General features: G+C 57.4%; 1 protein-coding gene across 3 annotated transcripts in view; it reads right to left on the bottom strand.

The window, feature by feature from the left end:
* The window catches only part of LOC111156220 (lipase maturation factor 1), an 83,931-nt gene that overhangs the window by 62,207 nt on the left and 819 nt on the right, over positions 1–20,905 (bottom strand). For all 3 annotated transcript variants that reach the window (XR_002641191.1, XM_022516960.1, XM_022516961.1), the window contains exons 2-3: positions 8,796–9,105; positions 2,295–2,305 (exon numbers count right to left, since the gene is read on the bottom strand). Coding sequence is in view for 2 of the 3 variants with exons in the window: in XM_022516960.1 (XP_022372668.1) it covers positions 2,295–2,305; positions 8,796–9,105 (321 nt within the window). In the remaining variant the exon portion in view is untranslated. The remainder of the gene's footprint in view (positions 1–2,294; positions 2,306–8,795; positions 9,106–20,905) is intronic.

Here is a 20,905-nt window from a genome sequence, read left to right as displayed (position 1 = left end):
GCTAATGGCCAGGACATGGCTGCTGTGCCTTGTGGTGTCCCCACACATGGGATAGGATGTGTCACCACTCACCAGCTCCTGAGCCAGGGCCCGGGCAGCACGGCGCAGGCAATCCTCGCCTGCCCCCTTCTCTGTCCCACTGCTGTACCCCCCGGGGTCAGTGTTCCCCTCTGATCCCATCATGCTCTCCCATCCCTGCTCTCAGCTCAGAGTGCCTTCCCGACTGCTCCGACACGACCCCAGTGCAGCTGGGGCCTCACCTGTCTCGCGGCGCACCCTCTGCCCCTCATGACTCTCCTTCAGCCTGGGCGGCCTCAGTTTCAGCTCAGGCCCCCATCTTAGGGTCTTGGGATCAAGCCCTGGGTCGGGCTCCATGCTCAGTACTGAGTTTGCTAAGCTTCTCTCTCCCTCCGCCCCTCCCTACCTGCGTGAACACCTGCTCTCAAATAATAAAATAAATAAATTTAAAAAAAAACAAAAACAAAAACAAAGGCAGGGGCGCTTGAGTGGTACAGTTGGCTGAGCGTCTGACTCTTGATCTCGGCTCAGGTTGTGATCTCAGAGTCCTGGGGCCGAGGCCCATTTCAGGCTATGTGCTAGAGGGGTGCCTGCTTCAGGATTCCCTCTCTCCCTCCACCCCTCCCCACCCTGCATGGGTCCACACACTCTCTCTCTCTCTCATATAAATAAATAATGTATTTTTATAAAAGTTGTGCAGCTTCACATAACTCATGGAAACCCGAGACCATGTGGGCCCACCCACCGCGTGCCCTCAGCCTGTCGCGTGTGTCTGCTCTGGGGGGCACCATCCGTCTCAGGGCAAACAACGTACTTTGCTTTAAATGATCAGGTGTGTGTAAAGAGAGGGGAGCGGAGGCGTTCACGCTGCCTGGCAGATTCCCGCTCTCCGTGCTTGGCACTCCTCCCGGACGCCCAGCTTACCCTTCCATCCCTCCTGTCCCTCCTGCGTGACCTGGAACCCCACACTGGCACCCCAAGTCTGCCCCTGGACCCTGAGTTCTCTCACTCCCCCAGTCTGAAGGCTCCATCCCCAGACAGGGTCCCGGTTCCCACGTCAGCACCAAGGTGCAGGGCCCATTGCTCCTGAGCTCTCAAGGCCGTGTCCCCTTTCTCCTACCACTTTCAACACGCTCCCTTTCCCTGGTTTTCAGCAGCGTGTGGATGACCTGGAGGCAGAGCCTCCTCCCATTCATGCTGTGCGGGATTCACGGGGTTCTCTGGGCAGGGCATCTGTGTGTTGTTCCACATCTGGAAACTTCGGCCACCGAGCCCCACCCCCCAGGACTCCATACACATGCCACCAACCTCTGAGCTCTCCCCATGGCACCTGAGCTCTGCTGGGCCTGGTGACCTCTGGGAGCCCTCCATCCCCTGCTGTCGCCCACACCCTGCCAGCCAGCCCATCAAGGGAGTCTTTCATTTCAAATACCGTACTTTCCACCTGGTTCTTTTCTCATCTAATCAGTTCCTCTCCTGAGAGCTCTTGTTTTCGTGCATTAGGGCCTCAGCCCAGTCACAACAGGGGCACTAGACCCTGGGATTCCTCGTGTGGTCGGGGATTCTGCCTGGGCGCCGGGGGTGCTGTGTGGTGGGGTGTGTGGGCTGTCACGACCGCTGGAGCGAGCAGCCGTCTCTGGGATACCGGCGCGTGATGTGGCTCGGCCCAGAGGGAAACAGGGGGCTATCCTCTGCTCACCCCCACCAGCAACCTCGTGCCCACTGCCCCTCCTTTCTGAACAAACCCAACTGCGCAGGCTCGCACCGGGCGCAGCACTCCCCACAGAGCACGGGCTGCGGGATCCGGAAGTCCTCCCCTCAGCAAAGTGAACAGGCACTTGGGCCTCTGGGGTGCCCACCAGCGCTAGCCCCGAGTCGACCCCTCCACAAGCGTGTGTCCTCTGGGAACTTGGCACGGCCTAGAGTGGGGAGGGGCTGGCCTGCAGGATGGCACGGCCTCCGCCCAGGGAACGGAACTGACCCGCGACAGCACCGCGTGGTCACTGCCGTGGGACGGCTCATCCCAGCTGTGCAGAGACCGCCATCGACACCAAGACGCCAGAACATCGCCTGCCTCCTTGCTTGCCCTGGTCCACCACTGTGGGCACGGAAGCCAGTGTGGGCCACGATTCCAGACTAGACGGCAGACCTCAGACAACGCAGACACCTGCCAAGCCGACGACAGCGGCTCAGGCAAGGAGACAAGTGGGAAGAGCACGGGAATACATACCCCACCAACGCTAAACTCCCACGGAGGACTTTCTGACTTCACTTACCAAATGAATACCTAAAAAACAAAAGGAGAAAAAGGTATTAAAATTCTGCCTTGCTGGGATCCTGGGTGGCTCAGTCGGTTATGCATCTGCCTTCAGCTCAGGTCACAATCCCAGGGTCCTGGGATCAAGTCTTGCGTCGGGCTCCCTGCTCAGTGAGAAGCCTGCTTCCCTCTCCCTCTGCCCCCCACCCCAATCGTGCTGGCTTTCTGCCTCTCTCTCAAATAAATAAAATCTCAAAAATTTTTTTTTGCCTTGCTTTGTCAAAAAATTTGGTATCATGCTACCCAACTGGGTAAAGCCCAACTCAGTGACCCCAGGACTTAGTGGGTCAGGTCACACACCCCATGGATGTTAAATGTGGTGGGAGGTGGGGGAGGGGAGACCTGGCCTCAGGTGTTCTGTGCGGGGCCCACCCGCTGCCCAGGCCCCCATCCCACCTAGGGGTCTAAGGCCATGCCCACCCAGGCCAATCAAGGAGTCTTTTAGGAAAAAGCAAACGTAACAGTGGAAATCTGGCAGTAAACAATTTCCGTAAGTAATCAAACATCAGGAAAATGTCCTACCCTAGAACTTGAAAGTTTCAAGGTTGCCCAATACCCCGAGCACAGATGATTGCAAAGGGGACCCTAACTGAAAGGTGTCTGGTCTCCATGCCCGGGGCTGAGGAAGGGCTGTCCCAGAGTGGACTGCGATGCGAACACACGGTCCTCGGAAGCACGCAGGCACTGGGTGCGCGAGGCCACTGCTCCCACAGAGCGGAAACGGCCCCACTCTGCTCCCCGAACCTCGTGGAACTGAAGCAGGAGTTCACGTCTATGCATCAACTCCGTCTTCAGTCCATACGCAGTGGACACAACATCTGGGCTCTGGGCAAGGTCCACGGCAGAGCTGCGGGCAGCGGGCCGGGGCTGGGCAGTGGCGCGGGGCCTCAGGGAGCGCTAGTGTGTTTAAGACAAAACGAGGTTTTCACTGTTGACAGTCAGAACGGAGCAGCCTGGCAGCGCACCCCGTGGCACTGACCCTGACCCCCGCGCCCCCCCGCGGCCCTCTGGCATCTGCTCTCGGCGCTCTTTGAAGTGCAAGCTCTGTCCGCTCTCTCAGAGGGACGTGGCCAAGGCGGCTTCCTCCACAGGAAGGGACCCCCTGAGCCTCCCCGACCTCCGTCCAAGTTTCTGGAGATAATCCTTTCTTCTTTTGGGGGGCCAGGAAGGTGGGGAAGAGAAAAGGCAGTCGCACAGCCACCCTCGCTAGCAACAAAGGAGCCCTTTAGGAGCACTGCCAAAGTAAAGCACAGATAAAAGGATCAGAAACCAGCGTTCTGGAAAACTGATGCTAAGTGGGGCGGCCGGAGCAAAGTCACAGTTCTAGGGCCTCCGGTGTTCTTCCACGTTCCCCCGTCGGAGGACAGAACTGGTGCGGCGAGACTCTTCAGCAAACTCACATAAATTTCCTACAGTCATGGCTACTGAACTTTCATTCTCTCTTCCAATGTCACCGGTCCCCAAGACAGCTAAGGCCCTAGAGCAAGAGGACAGACGCCCGAAGCCTCACAATGACTTGCTGTGACTGACACAGGGTCAGGAGACCCGACTCCCCTGCAGAAGCGTCCCAGTCCCCAGCGCCCTGCCCTGACACAGGGCAGATGGGACCTCGGCCGGGAGTGGAGGGGCAGCAGCGGCGCAGCGAGTCACGTCGGTGTCACCCACCCGGACAAGCCACGCTGTGACAAGGAGGCCGCGTGGGCTCCGTGGCCTTCTCCCCAAACCCACGGCCCAGTCCAGTCATGAGAAGAGCATCAACCAAGTCCCCGTGCAGGGACGTCCCACAGCACCCCTGACCGGTCCTCCTCAAAGCCAAAGAGTCAGAGATGCTGTCCCAGCCCAGAGGAGCCTGAGGGGACGTGACGCCCGAACGTCCCAGAGGGGAGCCAGGGACGGAAGAGGTCAGTGTTAGCTCTTTAAATCGGACGAGTAGGCAGACAATACAAGAAGCGGGGTGGGGGTACACAGGAGTTCTCTGTACTGTCTCTGCGATGAACCTGTAAGCCCACAACTACTTCAAAAAGGGGGTTTATTCAATTAAAAGGAGGCGGAAGTAGCTAGGCAGCAACAGAATCTCTGCCTGGGAGGAGAAGCGCTCCGGCCCACTGGGTCCCCACCAGCCACCCGACCTGCGTGTGGCGCCCGCGCAGGCCAGGCCCAAGCTTCCTTCTGCAGAACGAAACCTCTAGGGCTCTGGGCAACGTGCAAGGCAGACAAAGTCAAGTCCTCACCAAGAACAGCATCCGTCCACAGTGCGCGCAGACGTGTGCACGCGGCCCACTGTGTCCGAGGACGAGGATGCCTCGGCTCAGCCACGGGGGGCCGCCTGCCAGCCGTGTGCCCCGGGCCCCTTCTTGCTCAACCCAGTCCCAGGTCGCCTCCGCCCCGTGTGCACGCGGCAGACGGTGCCGCACCCCTTCTAACAAGGCTTCCTTTGCTAATAAGCAAGAGGAATCACTGGCGGTCATCTCTCTGCCCCAACCGCACGGCCTTGGGGATGGACACCCTTGTGATGCTCCTGCCCTGTAGACCAGGCAATGAAAACCCGTTCCAGCCACACTCGAGAGCTGATGATGGGAAGGGGCGATTGCGAAAGCAGTCGGGTGAAAGCCACTCAGCACCCCCGCGCGGGCGCGCCCTGCACCGGCGCCCCGACTGCTGGCTCGCAGCGGCCTCCAGGAAGAAGCCCCGCAGGCCGTGGGGCGCCCGGTGCCAAGCCCCGTCCGTACTTCCTGCCCGCTCACCTCTCTTGCATGAGCAAGGCCCGCGTGGCATCTCTTGCGTCCGTCCCTCCCTCTACTCGGCCGAGGGCAGAGGAAAGCCCAAGTCTACGGCGACACCACAGGGGAAAGGACCCCGCTCCTCCCTCACCCTCCTGCGCACAGCACAGCCCCCGGCGGTCCCGGGACGCGCGCCCTTGCCCCAGCTACTTCCTGCAGCAGACGGGCCCCTCCCCTGGGGTGTGGGGCTCCCATTCCCTGACAGGGGCCACAAGTCCCAGCCGCCAGAGCCCAAGAAACCAACATCGTGTCTGCCCTGGTCCTCAGCACAAGGCTGGCGGGGAGGGCGGCGGCCGGAGTCCATGGAGAAATCGTGATTCGTCACCTTAGAACTGCCCGACATGCGGAAAGTGTGTCTTCACTGCCCGTAACTGGAACGACAGGAACCCAGAATGAAGCTGGCCCGTGCCTGTGACAAAACAACGCCGTGTGGGAAGCGAGCTGAAAGCTGTCATGAACGTGGGGCCACACCGGGTGCTGACAGCAGAGGAAGGTTCTGGAAACACTTGGTGGGTAAAATCAGGAGGATGTGGAGTCCGGGGAAACATGGGGGAAGTGGGGAGAGTCGGCGTCCCAGGCTCCCCTGGTTCCCACCGATGACTGTGGAACCGCAGGCACGGGGGCTCATGGGACAGAGGGGGTGGCCTCGTGGGGGGCTGAGCGTCCAGCCTGGCAGCGCTCCCTCACGGTCCACAGTCGCCCCATGCCTAACCACAGGCCACCCACACTGCTGCCAGCCCTGCAGCTCTGGGACAGGGCCCGCCGGGGTACAGCTACCCGGGGCACGGTCCCCAGCCCGCCCCCGGCCTCAGTCCCTCATGCTGGCCCCCGTGTCCACAGGCTCGCTCCGGCTGTGCCTCCTGCAGCCCCAGCAAGGACTTCAGAGCATCAGCGCCCCACGCCCCCGATTCCAAGGGCCACCATAGGCCGTCACTCTGCAGAGCGCTCACCGCCTGGACGGGAGCCGCTCTCCCCACGATGAGATCCCTGGTCACTGCAGTCACGAAGTGGCTCTGTGAGTTCCCACCCAGCATGCAGCGTCAGGAACGAGTCAGGAGAGTGGGCGAAGGGCGGTCGTGGTTCTGGAAGCGGCAGGGTGCTGTGTAAGGCCACCTGCCTGTACCCCACGTCATCTGCCTCGGACACTCACGGTGCCCCCGAGCGCGAGGTTCACCTGCCTCCCGGGGCAGCCGCGCGGGCTTCCCACTGCCCTGGAACACGTGTGTGAGATGCCGGGTCCTGGGCAGGGGCACCAGTCTGAGGCGGGAAGCTGCTCAGCAGACGCCCCCAGAGGGACAGGAGACGCGGAGGGCCTAGCGAAGCAACGGCCACCGCACACACGCAGCGACGGCGGGCGGACGCAGGGTCGTCCCCGCAGGACCCCAGACCAAGGTGGCAGTGCCCTCAGAGAAGCGCCCTGTGCCCCTGCCCGGCAGCTGGACAACACCTGAAAGACGTCTGTCAACAGTGCCCATTAACTGACATCTCACCCCATTCTTTTTTTTCAACTTTAAATAAATGGGACAGGTGAGGAACAGTCTGTGCCTCTCACTTTGGGGTACCAGGAAAAAGAAAGCCTGCTGTTGAACACTTAGTAAGTGTTCAGTGTCACTCTGACCCTGAAGCTGCCGTCTGTCCGGGAAACCCACGTCAAGGGCAGGGCTGGACAGACCGTGGAGGCAGAGGGCTCGGAGCCTGACCCCGCAGCCCCACCGCAGCGTGAAACCAGCGGTGAGCAGCTGGGCAGGGAATGAGCACGTCCGCAGCATGGGCGCGGTGAAGATACCACTGGTCTCCATGACAGATTTTGTTTTCTTCCTCATTTTCCAATCATTTCTGAGAAGATGTACCTTTATTCTGTTTCGCTTTAGTGAGCTTAACCTAATTTGAATCACATTTTTCCTTTTTACGTATCCAAGGGAAGGGGAGTGGAGTATCTTTTCCAGTGAAAACAATACAAGACTATCTTGGCCATGCGTACCCAAACTGGTTTCCAGAAATTTAAACATGGGGTTGGTCTTTCCTGACCATACCCTACTCATGACTAGGAAATACTTCTTACAGTAAACTTAAAGTCCAAATGATCTCTCTGGCTACTAGACACAGTAAAGAGTGACCCAAGCCACTCACCATGCAGGAAGCATGCCACCCTGGCCGTGCACAGAGTCGGGTGCGCTCACCGTGTGTGCCCAGAGCTCTCCCTGGTCCGGCGCGGACTAAAAGCACGTGTCTCAAAAACCAGCAACCTCTTTAGCACCACAGAAATACCCAGCCAGAGTCTCTGTGTGTGACCAAGAGCCTAGGGGCAGAACGGACAGCACCTTGGGTGTCTGACCTCCAGGAATTCCAAGAGGGAAGGAGCAGGTGGGGGTCCAGGGGGCGTCACACCTCACAGCTGCTTGATGAGCAGGAGGCACATGGGACTGTCACCCAGACCCCACCCAAGGTGCCCCAGCCCATTTGCACCGCCATGGTCAACAGTAACATACTGACAGGAGGGCCCCAGGTGTGGGCAGAGCAGAGGGCTCCCAGGGTGCCCAGGACACCCAGCCTTCCTGGCCACACACCGGATCTGCACGACGGGCCTCCTGCACGGGAGTGTCCTCCACACCTGGCCTCCCCAGTGTGGTGCAAACCGGCACTTCCCACGGCCAGGAAGAGGCCAGAGCCCAGCCCCGACTCCTCTCCGAGTGGTGCACACCTGCCCGCGGGGACCAGGGCGCAGCTGCACACGGGGGAGCTTCAGCGCCCAGCTGCCAGGCCGCAGCCCTGACGGACCAGTCTGTTTTGACGGGACCGAAGGGCAGCTCCGCAGGCCCAGGTGGAGATAGTCTGGGTCAGAGCCCACATTCCGGGAAGACTACACAAGCCTCCCCAGGCCGGGCCAGCGCTAGAGGAACCGTCGGGACACCGGACTTACATCTGTCCTCCGGAAAACAGATGACCCCGAGCTCAGTGCCCACCTCCTCCGCACATGCACAGCTGCAGATGCCCACATCTGCTTCCTCCACATCTGCACAGACACCAACCCCCATCCCAGAGCTTCTCCCCAAACCGTACCTTTTCTTAGAGTCCCCTGTGCTTCCTCTGGAGCCCACAACAGGAAGGAGCGCCAGCCCTCGGCTCAGGCACACCGTGGCACCCCGCGGCTGCTGGGCTTCCGTCGGGGCCCCTGGAGGGTGGGCCGCCCTGGCACACTTTCCTGGCTCACCGTAGGACTCCTCCAGCCTCCCTGGCTGTGGAGCCCCAAGAGGGCCCAACCTGATTGTGACCCCTGGCATTGCTGGTAGCGGTTCCTCCTGAGCGAGGAAGGAGCCAGAGCAGGGACGAGCAGAAGAAACAGGCCTGCAAAGCCGGCCCCCGCCCCCAGAGCACTCCTGGAAGCCCATGGCGGGACCCTACGTCCACCTCATAGTTTCCGGCCCCAGGAGGCTGACTGCAGACTCTCAGGGGTGGCCACGCCACACTGAAGAGAATCGTGGTTCTTCCCAAGGAACAAAGTCCCTTGGATTCTGGTCGACTGGCAACTAGCAGACTCTCCTACCGCCCGAGCGACATGGCGGTAGCCCTCGGACTAGCGTAAGCAGCGAGCTTGCTCCGTCTCCCCAGCTGCCAGGAGGCTGCCAGGCCACGGAGCCCCAGCCTGCCTGGATCCCAGCACCCCACGTCCTCCTGCTTACCAGATCTGTCCCACGCTGACCAGGGACATGTAGAGAACCCAGAGAGTGGCCATGAGCACCATGTTGGCACAGCCGGTGAGCAGGATGAAAGACGAGACGCCCAGCCCGAGCAGCGCCAGGGCGTCCAGGTTGGAGTCCATGTGTGACCAGTCCAGCAGCCAGAGCACGGTGGGCGCGTAGCTCACGGTGTCCCAGCCGACCGGGCCCCGGAAATACTGCTGTACGCTCTTCAGGTACGTGCGGCACGGCAGCAGGCCCCGGTCTCCGATCAGCTGCTTGTTCTGGTGGAAAGCCACCAGGAACGCCACGACTGGAAGAAACAGACAGAAGGACCGTGAACAGGAGCACAGCTGTCTGTGGACACCTGCAGGAGGGGGCATGGCGGGGTGAGGAGATGAGGGGGTATCTGAGCCACGGTTTGGAATCAAAGCAGGGATACAAGAGGTCCAAGTTCCAAAATCCTGGGGAAAACACTAGAAGGCCCAATCTGGGGAGGTTAGGCTGTGTTGCTCACATACACAAACCGACACGGGTCATGTCCAATTACGTGTGTCATGTGTGTGTATGTGACACAGACGCAGGTGCCTCACTTGACCACAAGGGAACGGCACTCGGCATCTCTCACGACAACACACGTCTGCACGGCCCATGGGCCAGGTCCGCAGTGGCCCTCCCGGACCGGCTACAGCTCGCCTATCAGTCAATCGCCCGCATTCGGGCCGCGGGCTTCCTTTAAGCCCCGCCCCGGCAAGAGCGCCAGCTAGGTCTAGGGTTGGGTGCGTGCACAGACGTGTCCGCACAGGGATGCCGCAGGCGGGGAGCGAGGGCACACGTTCCCCTCCACGAATGTGAAGAGCAGGGCGACACCCACCAAGGGGAAAGAGCAAGGCAACAGGCCGTCTCGGGCAGCGCCGCACGCTGAGGGACGCCCACCCCGTGGACACAGCTGCACGCCTGAGGGCCGGGCAGCTGCACCACGGGGCCGGATGGGGTGGAGGGAGAGAAGGGAGCATGGCTGTAGCTCAGGTTCTAGTTCCACAAACACTGGTCTGGGCTCGCAGTGTGATGTGGACCGGCGGAAACGTGTGCCACCCCTCGTCTAAAGCAAACCCGATCACAGTCGCCTAAAGCATACGGAGGGCCCAATAAGAGAAAACACCACCAAGGCCAGAGGGAGACGTTGGAAGCCACTCTTAGAAGGACCTGACGCCACACAGGAAGTCGCAGGCTCAGATTAATTTAAGATGTTTACTGGAAGTCCTATGGGGGAGCAAATAAAAATTTAAGTGACTCTAAATAATTAATACAGATACAAAAAGGGAATCATAGAAAATGCTGAACTAACCAAAGAGAAGACAGGAAAAGAAAAAAAAAGAACAGAAGAAACAAATAGAAAACAACTAGCAATATGATAGATTTTAATCTGATGCTTTAAATGAGAATGTTCTAAACCCACCAGTAAAGACAGAAATTGTCAGAATGGATAAAAAAGCAGGACTCAGGTGCCTGGGTGGCTCAGTCAGTTTAGCATCTGCTGTCGGCTCAGGTCATGATCCCAGGGTTCTGGGACTGAGCCCCACGTTGGGCTCCCTGCTCAGCGGGAAGTCTGCTTCCCCCTCTCCCTCTGCCCTTGCTCATGCTCTCTCTTGCTCACCCTCAATTTAAAAAAAAAAAAGGACTCAAATTTGTGGTGTTTACAAGAAATCCATTCAAAATATAAACACACAGGTAGATTAAAAGCAAAAGCACAGAAAAACACATATCATACAAACATTAATCAAAAGAAAGCTAATGGCTATATGAATATCAGACAAAAGAGATAAAAACAAGGAACAATATGAGGGTTAAAAAAGGACATTGCAGGGACGCCTGGGTGGCTCAGTCGGTTAAGCGGCTGCCTTCGGCTCAGGTCATGATCCCAGCGTCCTGGGATCGAGTCCCACATCGGGCTCCTTGCTCGGCGGAGAGCCTGCTTCTCCCTCTGCCTCTGCCTGCCATTCTGTCTGCTGTGCTCGCTCTCTCTCCCTCTCTCTCTGACAAATAAATAAAATCTTTAAAAAAAAAAAAAAAGGACATTGCATAATGATAAGGAATCAACAAATAGACATGAGAACATTAAATGCACAAGTCTAGCACCAAAACTTATGTATATTGAATCACCTCAGCTAATACACATCTATACGCTATACGTACGTTAACTGACTTAATTTGACAGTTAGAGACTGTCATATGGTATAAAAGGGCAAGATATGGCACCGTGACATCCACAGAACACCCTACCCAACAGCTAAACAGATAATGATTTTCAACCACTATGCGGAACGTCCGCCAGGACACTCCACGCTGTGACCGCACAGCAAATACCAACATATAGAAAAGAACTGGAATCAAAAAAAATGTGTGTCCTGAACAAAAAGAATTAACCTAGCGGTCAGCCACAGGACGTTATCTGGAAACATACCCAAGTCTTTGGAAATTACACCCACTCTTCTAAATAAACCATATATATGTGATGAATACTTATGTTAAATGTGATGAATACGAATTGAAAAAATACACACACACGCGCGCGCATATATATATATGTATATATATATATATAAAAATATAAAACACAACAACTAGGGGCACCTGGGCAGCTCAGTCGGTGAAACATCTGCCTTCAGCTCAGGTCATGATCTCAGGGTCCTGGGATCGAGCCCCGCATCAGGCTCCCTGCTCAGCGGGGAGCCTGCTTCTTCCTCTGTTCCTCCTCCCTGTTTATGCTCTTTCTCAAATAAATAAAATCTTAAAAAATAAAGCAAAAGCAAAATTATAAGGTATTTTTCAACTGAATGAAAACTGAAAACACAATATACCAAAAAAAAAATGCAGGATGCTGCTTAAGTAGCACTTAAAGGGAACTTTACAGTAAAGTGCTCACGTTAGAAAGATAGTCAGGGCTCAAGTCTAAACTACTTAAGAAATCAGAAAAAAATAGCAATGATACACAAAACAAGCAGGAGGAAAGAAACCTTTAAAAAATTAAAAACTTAGGAGTGGAGATGAATGAAATTGAAAACAAGAAAAAAAATGGGGAAAATCAAGAAAATCAAAAGTTGGTTCTTCCAAAGGATAACCGACAGACCTCTAGACAGACTGATCAAGAAAAAGAGAGAGCAGTACCAAGAACAGAGAAGGGAGCGTTGCTTCTGGTCCCACAGACACTAAAAAGATCGAGAAGGATGCCACAGATCTCTCAGCAGCTCAGATGAAACAAATTAATTGAAAGATACAAACTACCAAAACTCACGAATCAAGAAACACAGGTGACAAATCAAAACCCACCGCAGGCCAGGGATGCAAGGCTGGTTCAATCCTCACAAATCACTGTGATTTACCAACGACCACAATGAGAAAGGAAAGCAATACCGTAAGACCCGCAGACACTGGACAGAGAGGTGACAGCATTCAGCAGCTGCTCAGGGTGAAAACCTCCAGCACCCTGGGAATAGAAGGGAACTTCCATCAGCCCACAAGGGCGGCTATGCACAACCGACAGCCAACACCAGACCTCAGTCCTTTCCCGAGATCTGGGACAAAGCGAGGACACCTCACCAGCCTCTTGAGCACTGTACGGAAGTCCTGACTCACACGGTGAGGCCGGCAAGAGAGGTAAAAGGCACATGAACTGGCAAGAAAGAAATCAAACTGTCTTTATTAACAGATGATATGAGGGTCTGAGTAGAAGATCTCAAAAAAATATCAAAAACCCCCCTCTTGGACCTAATCAATGAGTTGATCACAGGCACAGAACACAAGATCGATACTTAAAAGTTCACTGCATTCATATGTATCAGCAGTGAACTGTAATCTGAATTTTTTAATTACAATAAATAGCAACCCCCAAAATACGTAAGTAAAACTCTTACAAAACACCCGCAGAGTCTGTATGTGGAAAACAGAAAAGCACTGACAAAGGCAGACCTAAATAAGTGGGGGGTACATGACGTCTGTGGGCCAGGGGACTCAGCGTCACGAGGACGTCCGCTCTCCCCAGGCTGACCTACAGACTCAGTCTCCATCCCAGCACCCAGAAAGCTCCGCTGTTGGTGCGGACAAGCTGGTTCTAAAACAGATGCGGCGAAGCAAGGGAACTAGAACCGCAGGAGTGACCCGGAGAAAGAACGACACCGGAGGAGCCGTATTACCCGACGTCAAGAGTTACTACGAAGCACGGCGATCAAGACAGCGCGGCACTGGCAGAAGGAGGGACCCGGACGGCGCGGCACAGGGCACGGAGCCCAGGAACAAAGGCACACGAGTACAGCCAACTGACCTCTGACAAAGGGGCACAGACGGGTCAACGGAGGAAGGTGATCCCGAACAACGGGCGACCAGACGCAGACGGACGGGCCCACACACATCTCACACTTACCCCGAAATTTACTCAAAAAGGACGGCAGAGCTCCACGTGAAGTGTGAAAGTGGGGAGCTTCTACGAGAAAATCTGCGGCTTGGGCGTGGCAACAGCAGAAGTGTGACACAGACAGAGAAAGACCGACAGACGGCGCCACATCAGACGAAAACCTCTGCTCTGTAGGTGAGGCTGAAAAGACAAAGCACGGATTGGGAGAAAACACTCACAGACCACATAAATGACCTGAGCGGGCACTTGCGTCCAGAATATTCAAGTGCCAGAATCCCGTGTTCGCAGGATACTAAGTGCCTTCAAGGAAGTCGAGAATAAGGAAACAAAGAGCCCGACGTTCAAGCTGGGCAGAGCACCCGGACGCCGAAGTCATCTGCGTCACACGAGTAAGACACACAGATGTTGCACACACTCAGAAAAGACGCTCAGTAGCATCTACTGGGGAAACGCCAATTAAGGCCCAGATGCACCAGCACCTATCACAACAGGCAAAATCCCAAACGCCGGGAACACCAAGCGCCCCCGAGGGTCCAGAGCCACAGACGCTCACCGCTGGCGAGAGGGCACGGGCTGCGGCCCCCGTGGGCGAGGCGCTGGCCATTTCTTCTAGAGCGGAACCCGGGTTACCGCAAACAGCCCAGAAGTCCGACACTTAGGTATTTGCCCGCATGAACCAAAGACTCCCATTTCCGCGAGAGCCCGTGTGCAAATGCAGCAAATGGGGGCCTGGTTCACAACCGCTGACAGGGGAAACAACACAGAGGTCCCCGCGCGTGGGGTACATCCACAGGTCGTAGCTGCCTACAGTCAGGGGACCGTTGGGGGACCGTGGAGAGAAGCGACACAAGCCGCTGAGTCACGCAACAGCATGGCAGGACCACAAACGCCCTTTTCCAACGAACAGAATGGGACCCAAAGGCTACATACTCTAGGGCTCCATTCACACTAGAAAACAAAGCCACGGGGACGACAGCAGCCGTGCCGGGGCTGGGGGAAGGGTAGGTGATGACATGCACAGGGGAGTGGGGGGGGGATACGGCTACCCTGAATGGTACCACCGTGATGGAGAAACATGCCTGTGTCAGTACCCACGGAACTGTAGGTCACAAGCAATCCGTGTTTATGAACCATCTAAACAAGCCAGACTGGAGGTCAGAGGAAGCCAGGACAAAATGCAGACTGGGACCCCTGAACGCCACTCTATGGCAGAGATCTAATGCCATCGCACTGTGCCCAAGGGGGAAGGGAGGGCTGGCCTAAGGGACTCCGGAAAATGCTTCGCGTGAACAGTGTCAGGACAAAGACCAAAGGAATGGCTGAGGAACCCCGGAGTCCGGCTGGTTTTTCTCAGGGCATGAGCGCAGCAGTCTGAAGCCGTCTGCACATGCGGGGGGCAGGGCAAGGGTCCCAGCAGGGCACAAGGAGGTTCCAGAGAAGCCAGGAAGGGAGGGGCACACCCACCCTGTGTCCTGGATCAGGACTGGAGAGGCCTGCGTGAATTCACGTTAACCCCGACAGACATTCTGACGGATTGTGACCACACGCAACAGCAAGCACTCCTGGCACGCAGATCAGGGATCCGAACACCGCTCCCCGGGGAAGAAACTACGGCCAGACAAACCGCCAGCGTTAGGGATGGGAAAGGCAGGCGAGGTGAGCAGCAGAGGAAGGAAGGGGAGACAGCAGGGCCGGGCAGGGCAAGAGGAGTGCAGAGCGCTGACCGGAGCCAGACAGTCTGGAGCCACAGCAAGGAACAGTGTGGGACATAACCCGGAGCCCCACTCCACGTGAGCCCTGGTGAAGACGTGGGGAGCAGACACGAGCCTTCCTCATAGAGGGATTCCCAGTGATGTGGGGAGATGCCCTCCGAGGCTGGAGCAGAGTCCTCCCTCCCCTGGGGCATGGGCCGGGCCCAGTGACCGGCTTCCAGGGGACAGGGAACCAGCGGGAAGAGACACCTGTAAACACACCTTCACCAGGTGATCCAGGCCCGCAGCGAGTCGTGTGGACTCGGGCACCTAATTGGTGACAAGGGCACCTCGCCTCTGTGACCCGTCTTGTCCCAGAAACACCAGACAAACCCAGTGTGGGGGCATCGGAGCAAATATGGGACCAGAACTGCCCAGAATGACCAAGCTCACGAAGAGCCAAGGAGGTCCTACAGACTGCCACAGACCAGAGGGGCCCAAGGAGACACGGCGACAGAGTGCAGTGTGGCCCCAGGAGGGGCCCCAGGGTGGGAAGGGGCACCGGTGGGAAATCCCAATGAAGTCTGGGGTTTTCTTAACAGGTTGGTCTTTTTCTTCCAAGTGTCTTGAACGCCCACGATATGAAGCTCAGAGCAGCAGAGATAGAGAAGTGAGGCCTGACCCTCACGTGACCACGGGAGGCCAAGGGAAGGGACATGGGTGGGAGTCACCTGAGGACGAAAGCCCCCCCCCCCCGCCACAGAGGGTCGTGGGAAAGCAGCGGAGCACCCGCAGACATCCTTCTCCCTCACCCGCCTCTGCCTCGGGCAGAACCGATCAAGTCCACACGCCACTGACCTTCAAGGCCACAGCGGGGCTGCCCCACATGGAGCCCAGCCTGTCTCCTCCCTCACTGACGCTACCCTGGCCCATTCCAGAGCCCCGGGGCTCACCCACACAGGGACCTGATGAGCGATGACGGAAGAGAGGCACGTCCTTTCTCCCTACAACCATGATTCACGCTCCATTGCCAGAGAAGGAAAGCAAGATCTGGTCTAACCGATCCGTTCGAGGACTTCTCTCTCTCTCTCTCTCTGTTTTTAAAGTAATCTTTATGCCCAACGTGGGGCTCGGGCTCACAACCCCAAGATCAAGAGTCAGACACTTCACTGACTCAGCCGCCAGGGACCCCTGGTCTCACCCATTTAGTTCTTCCTAAAAATATATTTTATTTATTTGACAGAGAGCGAGCGAGCACACACACGAGAGGGGGGAGGGCGGCAAAGGGAGAGGGAGAAGCAGACTCCCTGCTGAGCCCCAGATGCGGCTGGATCCCAGGACCCGGGATCACAACCAGAGCTAAGGCAGCCGCTCAACTGACTGAGCACCCAGATGCCCCTCACCAATTAGTTTTAAAAAGCAATTCTAAGGCAAGAGGCCTAGGAAATTTCCCATCTTATCAGGAAGCCAGGAACATAGCTTGGATTAAAATTTCAGGAAAGAAAACCTATTTAAATTTCCACTCCTGTTACAGAAATGCCTAAGTAGAAAGAAGTGAAAATGTCAAAATATCATAGCATCCAAAAGCTCAACCAGCCAACTGAACCTCCAAAGCCTTAGCACCCCCGCCCCGCCCCCCCACCCCAGGCAGGCAGGCGTCTGCCCCACCCCCACCCCAGCCCCCGAAGGCAGGAGACTGGGGATGCGGGGTGGGGGGTAACCCAGACGCTGATCTAGGAGAGGTGAGCAGATTCCCTAAACACCCCTTACCAAGGACGTCCGCAGATACTTTCTTTAGAAACCGAAAACTGAGTTTTCTCTCCCATTCAGATGAATGTCTATAAAACTGAAACGGAATCACCCCCAGATGCCACCTGGGCAGGGGTTTCACCGAGCGCGGCTAAGCCCCGGCCTGGGCATGGCGGCGCCCAGGGCTGCTCTTTGGAGGCGCGCGCTGCGGGCAGCTCTGGAGCGGTCAGGGGCACCTGTTTTTAAACAACCTGATGGCGCTTACAGAGAACCCTGCAAAAGCCAGCAGAGCCCCTCGCTGGGATCCAAGGGCCCGGAGCACAGACAGGAGCTGACCTCCGGGCTCTCACCACCGCATACAACGAAGCAGGATTTCTTTGGGCTCCATTTTCCCCTCAAACTTTCCACGGAGCAGCTAGGAGTCCCGCAAGTCCAGCACCCACCGGCCCGGGCTCTGCTGTCTGCGCGGCAAGCGCCCCCCTCCCGGTCCCCGGGGTGGCAGCGAGGGAGGGGACAGCAGAGCCCTGATGGGGAGGTCAACCAGCTTCTGCTTCTAGAAAGTGCAGTTCTGACTCCCCTCGAAGAGCGGCCGCGGGTTGGGTCGGGGCTAGCACACGGACTGAACAGGGAGAGCGCCAGAGCTGCCGCACAGTCCGGCCACAACCGGCCCCGAGACCATTCAGAGACAGGATTTTCAAAGAAATCCGAGTGCAGGGACTCCGCGGAGACAGAGGGAAGCCAGATGCGCAACCTGCTTACGCGCCCCCGTCCTCTGTGGCGTGGGAAACAAAGGCAGCCGAGAAATGATCACATTTCCGTGACTACCTAGCCCACTGACAGGTCCTGGAACAGCCCCGGTGCGCCTCACCCGGCTTCACACACCCAGGGGACTCGAGCAGCTTGGGGGCTGGTGGCTGAGGGCCCCGACATGTGATTAGAAGGCTGGAGACCGGGCCCATCACACGAGCGACGAGCCCATCAGCCCCGAGCCCCCCAAGAACCTGAAATGAAGGGGTGCGGGAGCCTCCGGGGCACACGGAGGTGCCGGCAGGGGACGGGTGGTCCCCGGGCAGGGGGCAGGGCCTGGAAGCTCCGTGCTCCTTCCACACACCCGCCCGCCCTGTGGGTGTCTTCCTTCGGCTGTTCCCCAGGCCTGTCCTTATGATGAGCCAGTAACCGGGAGTGAGGTGTTTCCCTGAGTTCTGTGAGCCGTTCTAGCAAATTATGGCTGGACAAGGGGGTCTGGAACCCTGACTTACAGCTGGCGACAGCCTGGACGTGGGGGCGGTCTCGTGGGACCCGGCCCTCAGCCGCACTCACGCTGGACAGATAGCGTCAGAACTGCTTGTTCTGAAAAACCCACATTTGGTGTCAAGAGCGCCAGCAGAAAAATGGAAGCGTTGGGGCGTCTGGGTGGCTCAGCTGGTTAAGCATCTACCTTCCACTCAGGTCATGATCCCGGGAGGAGCCCAGCCCTGGGCTCCCTCCTCAGCGGGGAGTCTGCTTCTCCCTCTGCCCCTCCCCCAACTCATGCTGCCTCTCTCCCCCAAGTAAATAAATAAAATCTTCAAAAAAAGGAAAAGAAAAAGGAAAAGGAAAGCGCTTCTACTTAGGCGTCTGGGGAAGAGCGAGTAGGGGTCCGGCTGCGTTAAGACTTCTCATCATCAGCCCCAGAAGCTCTGAGAAACCTGCTCCGACTGAGACCGGAGGACCCAGGCAGATCGGTAAGACCCCTGGGTGCAAGAAAACCAGAGAAGGTTCAGCTTCAAGTTCTTTCTTAAAAAGTTGTTTGGGGGGGGCGCCTGGGTGGCTCAGTGGGTTGAGCCGCTGCCTTCGGCTCGGGTCGTAATCTCAGGGTCCTGGGATCGAGTCCTGCATCGGGCTCTCTGCTCAGCAGGGAGCCTGCTTCCCTCTCTCTCTCTGCCTGCCTCTCTACTTGTGATCTCTGTCAAATAAATAAATAAAATCTTTAAAAAAAAAAAAAAAGTTGTGGGGCGCCTGGGTGGCTCAGTGGGTTAAGCCTCTGCCTTCAGCTCAGGTCATGATCTCGGGGTCCTGGGATCGAGCCCCACATCAGGCTCTCTGCTCAGCGGGGAGCCTGCTTCTCCCTCTCTCTCTGCCTGCCTCTCTGCCTACTTGTGATCTCTCTGTGTCAAAGAAATAAATAAAATCTTTAAAAAAAAAATAAAAAAGAATAAAAAAAAAAAGTTGTTTGGGGATAAATCCCAGAAAAAGAGAGAATAAAAGAAGAAAAGACAAAAAGACGGCGATGTGAGATCTGAAGAACTGCGGCTACAACTCAGAGGGAGTCGGGGCCTCTTGGGCAGGCGGCCTGTGTCCCAAGCGTCCGCACCAAGTGGCCGGCGGTGGGGGGTGGGGAGGAAAGGGGGACACAGGTGGGAAAGTATCCCGTGGGGACAAAGAGTACTGATAAAGATTATGCAAGAAGTCAAGGAAGTTTTCCAAAGCAGGAGATGCCGCTAGAAGATGGACAGAAGTGTGAGGAAGAAGCTGTCCGGCCGCCGGCTCACGGGCGGAGGAACAGGGACGCTCCAGACAGGACTGGAAGAACTCTCTTAACCGTGCAGAGAACGAAGCACAGGGCAGGGTTCATTATGCAGCCTTGGGGTGGGGTGAGGAGTCCACAGGGACAACTATAACATTCCACATCAAGTGAAATGCGCGGGCGGCCCCTATGGCATCATGGAAAACACTGGGACTTCAGAAACTCTGAGGTAGTTCAGGCTACCAGAAAGATCCGGAACTTTCCAGAAAGGGACCAATGCAAGATGCATGGCCCCTTGCCCAGGGTCATCGGTCAGAGAACCTCATCCCTGGAAATGGGAAACAAGTTCCTTCATACAGCTGAGAAACACTGATTCTACCCCAAATGTAGAGAAAAAAAGGAAAAAATGCATGTCTCAAAGCAAGTGGTTCTGTGCTCAGCACAGGGCTCAAACTGTCTGCTCAACCCAGCAGCTCCGAACAATCTCTTTGGGACTGGGACAGGGAAGCCGCAGAGATCAAAGGCAGCCCCGCTCCCGGGAAGCCTGAGCTGGCATTAACAGGCGGTGCCTCGGGCCAGCTCCAGCTCCCCTGGGAACAGTCTCGGAAGCCTCCTCGGGGACCTCTGTCTCGCTCCGTCTCTTGCTAAGTGACAGCTCAAACACTCCTAACGACTATTTCACACTGTGCAGCACAAGGCAGCGCTGGCGAGGACTATGTTTACGGCAACAAAAGAGAGGGAGGCACTGCGGAAAGCCGGGTCTCCCCTGTGCACCAGGCCCTCCTAGGGTGCAGCCCACGGTTCCGTGATTCTGGAAGGACAGTGCTGCTTCCTCAGGGAGGAAAGAGCTGAGAAACGAAGCTAAGATGTTCGGTGCCCCCCGCGCGGTGGAGGCCAGCCATGCCAGGGACCAGCACCCTCTGGATCCCCCCAGCAGAGACCACCGGCTCGCTGGGGCCGCCTCAGTCTGCTCCCCAGGTCGGTTGGAGAACCTGAGTTTGAGCTCCATCGCTGGAAGGCTCAGGGCTCCTGCGCCCTTGTGGATGCAGGCAGGGGCTGGGGCGGGGAGATGGGTTCAGCACCCACATGCCTCACCCTCTGGGGCCAGGGCTGCTGTGGGTGGAGGGCCTAGCGGCTCCGGGCCGGTCAAAGGAGGGCCGAGAAGGCTGCTCAGAACCTCCGGAAGAGGCTCCGGTGAGGCTTGGGGCCAGGCCAGCCTCCAGAGGCTCCCGGGCTGTGCAAGGGGCTGCCCGCAGCCTAGGTGCCGCTGCTGAGTCGGGGGCACAGGGGGCTAATGGACAAGGCTCTAGGGACAGGGGCTCTGAGGCCCCCACCCACGCCCAGGCCGAATGCGGAATCTGGCCCCGGGAAGTGCTCAAGTCCGGGCAGGTGCAGTCGCCTTTGAGCACCTTCACCTCCAACCCCACCGCTCCAGACCTGGGGGGGCAGGACCACGCAGGGAATGGGGGCTCTGCGGTGCACCTGTCTGAAGGCTGAAGGGGAGCCTGTGGGAGGGGTGTTGGCGGAACTGCATCCAGGGAGAGGGGCACCCAGCGACCTGGGTGGGGGGAGCATGGGGGAGGGTGTAGCGCTTGGGGGTCGCCCTGGGGCCAGGGAGCGTTTTTTGGGGGGGGAAGCGATCCAGACGGGAGCTTCGGGGGGGGGTGTCCCGGAGGAGGGGAGTCGTGCAGGGGAGGGGCACTGGGGAACGTGGCGGGGGGGGGGGGGGGGGGGGGGGGGGGGGGGGGGGGGGGGG

This window comes from Enhydra lutris, unplaced genomic scaffold (genome assembly GCF_002288905.1).
Source record: "Enhydra lutris kenyoni isolate GAN:26980312 unplaced genomic scaffold, ASM228890v2 scaffoldscaffold45, whole genome shotgun sequence".
NCBI lineage: Eukaryota > Metazoa > Chordata > Mammalia > Carnivora > Mustelidae > Enhydra > Enhydra lutris.
This window is presented reverse-complemented; position numbering and strand designations above follow the sequence as displayed.